This window comes from Nuphar pumila, unplaced genomic scaffold, assembly GCF_984573655.1.
Source record: "Nuphar pumila unplaced genomic scaffold, dmNupPumi1.hap1.1 HAP1_SCAFFOLD_1359, whole genome shotgun sequence".
Classification (NCBI taxonomy): Eukaryota; Viridiplantae; Streptophyta; class Magnoliopsida; order Nymphaeales; family Nymphaeaceae; genus Nuphar; species Nuphar pumila.
The window spans coordinates 24,584-35,533 of NW_028323652.1; the positions used below are offsets into that span (position 1 = coordinate 24,584).

At 54.8% G+C, this 10,950-nt stretch overlaps 1 protein-coding gene across 1 annotated transcript; it reads right to left on the bottom strand.

Moving 5' to 3' along the window:
* Positions 1-3,423: 3,423 nt before the first annotated feature.
* LOC149809352 (uncharacterized protein EC1118_1M3_2531g-like) lies at positions 3,424-8,608 on the bottom strand. Its single transcript, XM_089994873.1, has 6 exons — positions 7,962-8,608; positions 7,746-7,864; positions 7,049-7,392; positions 5,756-6,045; positions 5,006-5,378; positions 3,424-3,831 (listed from the first exon to the last, which is right to left on the bottom strand). Exons 1-6 carry the CDS (start codon positions 8,606-8,608, stop codon positions 3,424-3,426), a joined length of 2,181 nt encoding a protein of 726 aa, XP_089850999.1.
* Positions 8,609-10,950: the final 2,342 nt, after the last annotated feature.

Here is a 10,950-nt window from a genome sequence, read left to right on the forward strand (position 1 = left end):
ACGGCAAAGCGCAGCCTCTTTCGTCAAATGGCAGCATCCGATCTTCGGGCACTCGCAACACAGGCAGTGCCAGCTCAGGCGCCGGCTGTGTGCCTTGGTCTTGCGATGTTTCGGCGCTTTCCCGCGGCAGTTCTCGCCCCGTGTACACGTCCCAATCAGCAGGAGCGCATGCACCATCGAGGTGCGCGTCGGTGTGTGACTCCGTTTCGCTTGAGAGCGGAGTGCTGGAGAGTCCAGGGCTAAGGGGTGCACTCGTGCGACCGTCATCGCTCTCTTCAGACTCGCTTATCTGACTGGACAAGTCTCGGATCGCATACGACCCAAACCGCTGCAACGACCTCAGACTTGGTTGGTCCTCTAGCCACGCCGGAGCTGAGCTCTCATCACTGGCTTCCTGAGGAGGTAGCCGGGCCTCTGTACAGCGTTGTTGTGCGGAGCAGCGCTCGCTGGGTTCAGGCGCGTCGGCCATCGGCATCGTAGGAGGCCGCATTATTGCAGTGACCCCATGTTGCGATGCCGCGCCCTGCATGCACGGGACAGGAATCGGCGACAAGAAGGTTTGCAAACAACAGGTCACCACAGCTCAGTAATGGGCGGTTTTCTCGCCATGTAGAAATGCTCATTTTTGTTGTGCTCGACAGATAAAGCTCGCCTACCCAGCTGTGCGGTGCGGCAGCATTCGTTGTTCGCTCGTTTCGATAGATATGCCAGCAATGGTCTTGGCGCACATTGCAGGTGCCTGTGATTTCAATTTGTTCATCGTCGTGTCCTTGTTGCATTTGTTGCTGGAACGTTTCGTCCGTCAAGTAGGTCCCTTGTCTGTCCGAGAAACAAGCGCCGTCCTCTTCCCACCGGGGTCCCGCGAAACACATGTGGACGAAAGGTAGCAGCTTGTGTTTGTATACCATGCGGTAGCAGCTGTGTTATGTGCTGAGAAGTTGGTATCAGTGACGCTTGGCAACCAAGTAAGCAGCGTTGGCAGCACTTTTGGTAACAGTGAACATTCTGGCATGACATAGGTCGCTAGGGTAAACACCGGTGCTGATCGAGTAGCCGAGTGCAGCATGTACATACTGTTTCCGATACACCAGTAAGCTTACATCGTGGAGTGAGACTGGATGGGTACCGTCAGACAATGTATGATCCCCGAAGACAAAAGCAAGCTCGTACGGTGGCAAGCGCGGCGTTACTGCGCCATTTTTTTGTGTTCCTGTCCATCTTGATAGTCCTGTGGGAGGGTAAATGACGCGTAGCTTCACTTGTTTTTCTATGCTTGGTTCAAAGTGATTTCTGGCACCAAGCAGCGATGACTTAGTCTGGACGTAGGAGAGCGTTGATTCTCAGGAGTGTTAACATAATTAAGAGGACATTTCCTGCATGTGGAAAGCACATTAAGGGGCTAAGCGAGTGTTTGACGGGAGGTTTGGCGGTCAACTCGCTTTCTGTGGCCTGAACAAGAAACTGGAGGCAGTGTAAGCAGCAAGCACGTTCAATTACGAAAATGCATGGTGTCTCATCAAGTTGATATTGATATTGCCACATCTGCAATGGCCTGTGTCGAACTCATTGCAACAAGATCATCTGAGAGTATGCACCATGACTCCGAAATTAGGGATTACGGAACAGGCTGCATGAGCAGCAGCTCAATATAGCTGAGATAACCAACCACGCACCATATGCTATGAGCTGAATTGTTTTACATTGATGGCGAGACGCCATGTTGTCGACTACAATCAAACGAATATAATAATTACAAAAGCGCTGGAATCTTTCGGCGTTCTGTGTATACAAGTCAAAAAGGCAAGGCGTGCAAATGAACTGTAATGTACTGGATACATATCTGCGTGCGTGCATGAGCTGTTGAAAAGGGCTTCTTACCTTTCCTCGCGCTTATTGCAATAAGGGCGTGTGCTTCAGCATGTGGCAACACACGATCGCCTCGACACACCGCTTCATTTGAGTGGCATGCTTGCTTACGTCACATATGCGTGTTGCAGCAGATATCGAACAGGCATGAGAATTGGCAAATTTGACTGTGCCCCCTTAGCCCCCATAGCCACTAACTGTGCTGCTGATAACACTAGCGAAATACATACAAACGACAGGACATGTGAACTTCTGATATTTACGGACTTTTACGAGCACTAAAGTCCTGTGCTGACGATTGACATTTGATTGCACCTCTGATGACTCCAAGACTCACCATCGTAACCATCCTACGGAAGTGAGCAGTACAAGCTTCATGATCATCGAATCAATCAGCGAGCCCAGTACAGAGCATACTCCCTGGACAAGGGGCATAGAGGAGCTTGCCAACGATTGCACATACTGGTTACTACGGCTATTTAGTAAACCCCGCTCGAACCCTGACCCCTATGGGCAGCATGACGCGTCATCAGAACCTTGGCACCTTGGAGCGATACGCGCCATTGTACGAGCTGAACTGGACGGACAAGCAGATTTCGATGCCAGTCAATCTCATCATACAGATGTCTGGCATCAACTACGTTCTTCGATTGAACTTCGAGTGCCACGATATTACGATCATGTCTTGATCTGGACACTGTTGACTCAGAAACCTATACGCATTTCTGGATCGACAGGAAAATGTAATCGTGGCAACGGAACTTGAATCGAGGAACGCAGTTGATGCCAGACATCTGTATGACGAGTACAAGTCGGGTGAAAATCTGTGTTCCGCCGATCAGATTAGAACTAAAAAACTGATCCCAGACAGGATCTCGAGATAATTGCAAGTAGGCACAGTCCAGACACCTCACACCTCAAGGCTTTGAGCTTGGGTGCAGACGGGTATGCGCGACCTCCAATAGAGACTGATCAGGTCAACCATGAGGGGTCCCGGAACTTTCAGCACATGAATCAACACAAAATCAACTCCCACCTCGCGGCCATTGAGAGGGGCTCGTTAACCTCATTGGTGAATATGCTGCAGACACTTCAGTGGCCAATGTCAGCGTTGCGGCAAGCATGTGCCTGCAATTGATGTGCACAGAGGTTGGGACCTGCTAGAGGCAAGCGTCCATCAATCAGGCACGCCCGGCATTTCTGTGCGACCCCTGTCATCGGCATGAGAGGCCCTACTCAGTCCCTTGCCTTCTTACGTAACACGAGCAGAGGCATCATTGGTCGTGGGGTCAGAGACGTCTGCTATCCCCTCGTGGTTTGCATTGCGAAAAGAGGTTGTGCAAGAACAACAGCATCTCAGACAAACATCTATCTATACGTTGGTTCTTAGGCTGGTGGATTCATCTCGTCAAAAGCAGCGCACAGAAACACACTTTCGCTGCCGTGTTTCAACTGTCCTACAAACGAAACTCGTCAGCACTCGTACGACGTCAGCTGCAACCGATCATCCACCTACGCACCGTCAATATTGACCAGCCTCAAGCTTGGCCGACTCGGTCACTCCTCAGTCACCGTGACCGACTTGGCCAAGTTTCGAGGCTGATCAACATTCAGGCCTCGCAAAACAGTGAGGTGGTAGCTGATCAATTGCAGCGGAATGATGTTAATGATCGGCTGGAGGCACTCGACAGTCTGAGGCAGCTCCAAGATCTCATAATCGGGGGCATCAGGGGGCTCTCGTTGTTGCAAAATCTCTCGGACCTCTGTATCACCCTGGTTCACAATCACGATGAGGCGGGCCATTCGTGCGCGTAGCTGCTGTATCGTCGAGATCATTTTGTTGTACATCCGGTCCCGTGTGGCGACGACCACCACTGGAAGGTTCTCGTCCACGAGCGCTAGAGGCCCGTGCTTCATCTCCCCCGATAAGATGCCCTCGCTGTGTATCAATGCCACCTCCTTCACCTGCGCTGACACACACGCTGTCAGCACGACTCAGACACACCGTGAGCCTTTCCAATTACTGATTGCATGGCTTGTGCAGGTGCTGATCCATGTATGAGTTTGCCAGGCTCATAAGCGTACTTTCATACCATTAGATGGACCCAGGCTGTGAATCAACGTCACCGCTTTCACCTGTACTGACGCACGAGCTGTCTGCATGACTCAGAGACACCGCCTTCTTGTGCAATCACTCAATGCATGGCCATTCCCAAGTAGTGCTTGGAGTTGCCAATGCCCATGTGGATGCAGTCGTTTTGTGAAGAGATGCAGCTTCGTCACCATGGCTTGTGCGACCACCGGATGCATGAGGCTCCCAGGCTGATTGCGAGTGCGTCGTTGAGCCTCGATTTGCCAGACAACGTCGGCTCTTTCACAAGTTCCTTGTTATGCAACCTTGAGACACAATGGGACCACTGTGAGGTCAGATGCAATCACATCCTGCATCCTGATGGACAGGCTACCGCCAGACTGTATGATTTTCCGCTCTAGATGCCTAGTAATGCAGGAGTTTTGGGGACAGAATGGAAGTCAACACCCATTCTGGCGAAGCACCGCCTGGTGGATAGGCTACTGCCAGCCGTTGCATTGCAATGCTCGCCGAGTCTCAGGTTGAGACCGCAGCTGGGGTATGAGGGGGTGCACAGAGCCCCCAGACTTCTGCAACTTAGACAGACAACATGAGGAGTGATGCATGGAAGCCAGCCATTGAGCACACCCGCTTTTGCAATGCAAAACCTAAATTCCTAAGGATAACCTAGAAAAGTGGGCCACCAGATTCTGGGTGTACTACCATAACACGATGACACGGATAGCAAGCGCTCAACATGCACATTGTGCGGTACAGGCCGCCTGCTGACCAATTGGAGTCTACAGCACCGATGCATCATGCCATCATCGTGCATTTGCTTCGATTCCGACCTTCAGCTACTGACTCCTCGCAGGCGAAAAGCGGGTACAGGACTCTACCCCACGCATCCAAACCCTCAAGCGCTCCAGAATTCATGAAACCCGTGAGTCAGATCCAATGAGTTGGATATGACGAGACCCCTGATGAGTGTTATGAGTTGTATGTGATGAGTTGCACGAAACGAGACACATGAAGTACACGTGCGGCAACTCGCGAGCTCTTTCGTACCTTGAGAGCAGCTTCTAGCGCAGTGGCGTAGTTGTATCCTCGACCAAAGAACAGCAGACTCTGCTGGTCCTTGAGCTGGCCAGCCAGCTCTTGGATGCGACTATCAAGCAGCAGCGTCTCGGCGACTTTGCTGGGAAGCTGCAACAGACCATCAATGATCGACTCCCGCAGCGCGCGCTTACTGATGGAATCCTGAGATAGGACGAGGGCAAACATGACTAGGACGGTGATCTGCGACGTGTACGCTTTGGTCGAGGCTACTCCCATCTCGTACCCGCAGTTGAGGTGGACCCCACACGAGGTTTCGCGAGAAATCGCGGACCCCACGCCATTGGTGATGCCCATGCACAGGGCGCCGCATTGCTTGGCGTACCTGCGCAGAGGAGCGGGGGTGCATCAGCAAGCGCAGATCGCGTCCAGGTCGAACGAACAGCTCAGGAGTCAGGACTGAGTCCGGAAGGACTGAGCCAGGACTACGTCAAAAGTGAACCATGCAGCGTCTTGAAACTCACGATACGAAGTAATCAATTGGGTGCAATTCTCACGAGCGTCCCCACTTGATACATGTCCGCTGGCTGCGAGTGAGACTGGGGTCACATCTAAGGGGTGCGATGGGTGCATGGGTTGATGAGCCAGACTGTGACACAGCAGCTAAACAACGGCTGTTCCATTTCAAATCTTGCACAACAAGTCTTGGCTCTTGGTGAGTTTTCTCGCTAAACGAAACGAGGGGATCATTCTGAGGCGCACCGGAGGGCGGCGAGCGTGTCAGCCGTCTCCCCGGACTGAGACACAAACACGCACGTGTCGTCTCTGAAGATCGGGCACTTGCGGTCCATGAGGTCCGAGGCGAGCTCGAGAGCCACAGGGATTTCGCACAGGGTTTCCAGGAGCGGGCGCATGCACAGGCAGGAGTGGTAGGAGGTGCCGCAGGCCACGAACATGAGCCGACGGCTCCGACGAATGATGGAAATCTTGTCCGTCAACCCCCCCAGCTGCACTCGCTGCGTGAGGTAGGGGTCTGCAGCGTCGTGGTTGCGCTGCATGCCTCGAGATATCAGGATGCCGCATTTCAGGCGAGGCCATCCGTCCTTTTCCTGGCTTGGTCACACGAGTTGCTCGACTTGCAAATGCTTCAACTCCGTTGTACCGCCTAAGGCACATGCTTGCACTTACAGCAACGGCCCATACACGTGTGTGCCAACCTCCGTTGATGAAAGACCGAACAAAGATGCTCTGCCGTTTGGATGCAACAAAACTGCGACAAGGGGGAGATGGCCACGCGGTGGGGTGTCAGCATGACGTCTCAGTTACTTGGTAATCATCTGCTTGGTGGCGCTGGGTGTGTTTTGGTCACGATGTTCGACTTCTTCAGACGCATGGCATGAATGCGTCGCACCACAGGACACGCAATAAGTGATGCGAGCTATGAACGAAGGTGGGACGTGCGAATGCAGACTTCGTGAGCCTCCAACCATCAAGTGACGACTCGTGACAGATGACAAGCTGTAAGCAAGGAAAGAAAACTCACATGCGTAAGTGTTGTAAAAAGATACATCATTACATCACATGAACCAGACACAAAAATGCATCATGTGAAGACATGACCATGTCCCAACGGCTGACGTTCCATGATGCTCTGATCAAATACGAGTTGCGTGTTGCGACAATGCCAAGTACGCTGTTCCCAGCAAATCTGGTAGTGTTGCAAATAAGATGTGATGGTTTATCTCACAGGTTCCCGTGAGAACTGTTCCCTTTTGACCCACAGTGGTTTTACATCATTACATGTTGTAAAACCACGTTGCTGTTTAGCCTGTCTTGCGGTGTCATGCGCCTGCCATGCAATTGCAATTGCAATCACAATCACAATAAACGAATGTCCTAGTGCAACCTCTCTGCAGGCAGAACACAGTTGGCTTGAGCAGAGCTGTACGTGACTTCACATTTTTGGGTCAGGACCTATGCAATTGGATTTAGAAAACCATCGATTTTGGTCACCAGTGGTGTGCCAGTCATCGCTTCTGTACAAGCTGCACATACCCTCTGTACTCGGCCGCACATCGTGGACGTGAGCGACTCCGGCTGCTCGTGGATTTCCTTTTGCATGAAGTGCTCGAAGGTGCCCTTGCCCATGCTCTCAAGGGACGCTTCCAGCTGCTGCAGGACCCGAGGGACCGTGGCCTCGATGTTGTCGGAGAGAGTGTTGAAGATGCCCCACCCCCCCGCCTTGATGTGCACGACGTCGCCGTCCTCTAGAGGAATCGCCTCGCGCGTGTGCTCAATGATTGCCTTTTCGTCGCTGGCGATAAAGCACTCGAGGCTGTTAGTCTCCCAGCAGTCCCCCGCGAGGTCGTTCAGGCAGCGAAACCGTTGCTTGGAGCTTCCTGCAACTCACAATGCTGACGTCTCTCCTTGTACATGCGCAAGAACTCGCAGTGCGAATGAGCGACGAGACTGTGTGTTAAAACATTACAATGTGAGGTAACGAGTCACTGACAGCGAAGATCATCGTTAGTCTCAACTCAATCACACCCAGATTGAGCTGAGACTTTATTCCAACTTGCTGTGCTCTCTCTCCAACAGAATACAAGCATCAGATCGACATAATACTGTGGGCCAAATAGCAATCAAGATAGGCACTATCTACAAACAACTATATTGTCAGATATCTCATCCCTAGATTGCAACACTCCCCTTTGGGCCACAGCGATTCAACATGTCCCAACCAACAACATACCCAATCCCACCAGGCAGACTTCAAAGGCAGGACGGGGCAACGCCTTAGTCAAGCAATCACTCACATTGTCAGCCGAACGGCAGTAGATAAACTGCAGCTCCCCGCTGTTGACATGGTCTCTAGCAAAGTGATGAATTATGTCAATGTGTTTGACACGCTGTCCTTCCTTCCTATCTTTGCACAGTGAAATGGCAGCCTTATTGTCACAATACAGACAAAGGTCCTACAATCGGGAAATCAGCACTTAGCAAAGCAAGTTCGTTGAGGGCCTTCAATAAGGACAGACCCTCTCGCGCGACGGCTCCACACGCTTGATACTCTGCGTCCATCGTCGAGGTGGCCGTGGTGGGTTGCTTCTTGCTTTGCCACGACACAGCTCCACCGTACATGGCGACGACCCAGCCCGTCGTGCTGCGGCGCGTGTCCAAACACGTGGCGAAGTTGGCGTCGCACCACACCTCCACAGGCGCTTTTGTGTGACCGTAAGTGATCCCTCGTGATGCGGTGCTGCCGACGTATCTCACCACGTCAACCAGCGCCTCCCGGTGTGCCAACGTCGGTTTGGAGCTGTAGCTGGCCAGCGCACCTCCTGCAAGTGCGATATCCGGCCGTGTGCATTGCGCGAGGTGATTGAGGCTGCCAATCACAGACTGATACTCCAAAGGATCAACCATCTCATCGCCAGGCTGCGCCTTCCGGAGTGCCGCGAAGGTGTCCGGCGACATAGGCACGCCACGGCGCTCCCCGGTGACCCCGACCGCGTCAGCGAGTGCTCTCGCCTTACGCTCCTGGTCGATGGTGATCGTACCTGCCTGGCGGTCGCGCGTGATCTCAATACCCAAGAAGTCCTGCGGCTCACCCATCTTGCGGATAGTGAACATGGAGGCCACGAGATCGACTATGTCGTCAGCTTGTGCGCGCAGCGACCAGCCCGTCGTCCACATAGAACATGGCAAGAACAGCACCCGAATCACCGCGGGGAATCCACAAGGAGGGATCCGCGTCGGACTGCTGGAATCCTCGCGATCGAAGCTCACCTTCGAGCCGTTGGTTCCAAGCACGCCCGACTTGTCGCAAGCCGTAAAGGGCGCGACGAAGCCGCAGCACCTTGCCCGGGCTCGCGAGATGCTCTGCGCCAACGGGGGGTCTGATGTAGACTTCCTCCTTGAGCTCGGCGTTGAGGTAGGCGGTCTTGATATCAAACTGCCGCAGCTCGAGTCCCTCGTGTGCTGTGATGGCGAGGATCATGCGCACGCTGCGGTAGGAGCACACCGGCGCATACGTCTCATCGAAGTCTAGACCGTATTGCTGTCGATGACCTCCGGCCACCAAACGAGCCTTGTAGCGTCCCTCGGACTCGCCAGGCTGGGGGCGCTTGCGGTCGAGCACGATGTGGCTGGGCAGGCTTGCTTGCCGGGTGGCAGATCCACCTCTTCGAAGACGCCATACTCGACGCACGAAGACACCTCAGCATCAATGGCAGCCTTCCATTCGCTCCAGTCCTCCCGTGCCATTGCTTCACGCACTGTGCGCGGAGCCGTCTCACAGCTGGCTGTCTGTGCGGAGCTGGCTGCCATGGCAACCCACTCCATCGCAGACTTCCGGGTGGAGCACCCCCCCAGGCTGACCCAGCGAAAGCTTCCGGTTCCTTCGAGGGCTGCATGCCACGACGGCCCAGCGGTTTCTTGAGCCGCTCACTCACTCCCCGACACGTGCCGCCGGTGCGTTGACGTTTAAAAGGCTCCGAGACCACAGGCTGGCGCGAAGCTCGTTTGCGTCGTCGTCGGTGAGGTTTTAGTCCCTCAGCTACAGGGTGCATCTCAGAAGTGCGCACAGTCGGCTGCGAACGAGGAAGCCGGCGATGGGGCTCTGTAGCGGCGGGGATCAGGCATGTCTCAGAGAGGGGGGATGACCAGCGCAGATGACGGGCTGCTGCGGCATGCACGTTAGCACGTCCACGCTGTCTGGCATGGTCGGCGTATCGGGGGTTGGCATTTTGCGTAGCGCGCACAGGGCGCTGGTGGACCTGAGCCTGAAGCAGAGCTTGAGGGGGCAACGCGTCTGCAGCGGCTGGCTCCTCGAGCCCATGCGCAGCTGCTCATGTGCGACGTGCTCTTGCAGCTCCCCGATTTCCGGCTGGTTGCCCGCAGGCGCATGCTCGGCCTCCTCTTGCAGCTCCCCGACTTCCGGCTGGTCGCCCGCAGGTGCATGCTCGCCAGAATCAATGGGCTCCTGCTCAATTGCGCCCCCCTCGTGAAGCACGATGTCGTCATCATCATCGTCATCGCTATCATCACCTTCCCCACAAGGGGGGCCAACACCAGGGGCAGGCGCGGGCGTCATCGTGGAAGGGTCATGGAGCAGTAACGGCGCGGGTGGGCACGGCGACTCGTCAAACCGCACTATTTGCGAGCGCACCTCCTGACCGGAGCCGAGCAAGACGCGGTAAATGCCGGAGCCCAAGGGTTGTTGAAAACCCAAGAATCGTCCGGGCAGCCCGCGCGGTTCCAGCTTGGGCCGGTGCTTGTGCGGCTTACCCGGATTGAGAACAAAGACCCGACTGCCGAAACGCCGAAAAGCCGCCAAGCTGAGTGAATGCTGGAGCAGGCCCTCGACAGGCGTGCGGCCCACCAGGGCGCCCGACGACAGTGTGGCATTGTGCAGGTCATTAGCGTAGAGGATCGCGTCCCCCACATGATGCGTGCCCAAGGGCGGCAGCCCGTGCCGTTCGTCCCCCGAGTCTGCCAACATGGGCAGTGCCTTGTCGAGCAGTACCAGGTTGTGACGCTCGGCAATTCCATTCGCCTCAGGGGTGTAGGGGGGTGTGTGCTCAGGCTGAGTACCACGCTCAGCATAAAATGCCTTGAGCGCGCCGCACACATACTCACCGCCGTTGTCATGACGCACACACTTGAGCCGGCGATCAGTCTGACACTCGTACCACGCAATGGCGCCGCGCACAGCCAGCGCCGTGTCACTCTTGCGGTGGAGCAATGCGACATAGGCGAACCTCGTGGCCTCGTCGATGACGGTGGCGAAGTACGTGCCGGTGCCCGGAAGGTCGCACAAGTCCATGTGCACTCTATGAAGGATGCGAACAGGCCGAGGAACACGACTGGGGTGGGGCGAGCGCCGCAGCTTGTGAGAAACACAAGGCACACAAGCGTGGTGCTGGCTAGCCTGCATAAACTCATCCGGGCTAAGC

Excerpts from the sequence above, each read along its gene's own strand:
- LOC149809352 (XM_089994873.1), bottom strand. The coding sequence starts at position 8,608 with ATGGGTGAGCCGCAGGACTTCTTGGGTATTGAGATCACGCGCGACCGC. Across the intron at positions 6,046-7,048 it reads TGTGCGGCCGAGTACAGAGG|CGCAACCACGACGCTGCAGA; the intron begins GTATGTGCAGCT and ends CGAGGCATGCAG. Across the intron at positions 5,379-5,755 it reads GACACGCTCGCCGCCCTCCG|GTACGCCAAGCAATGCGGCG; the intron begins GTGCGCCTCAGA and ends TCCTCTGCGCAG.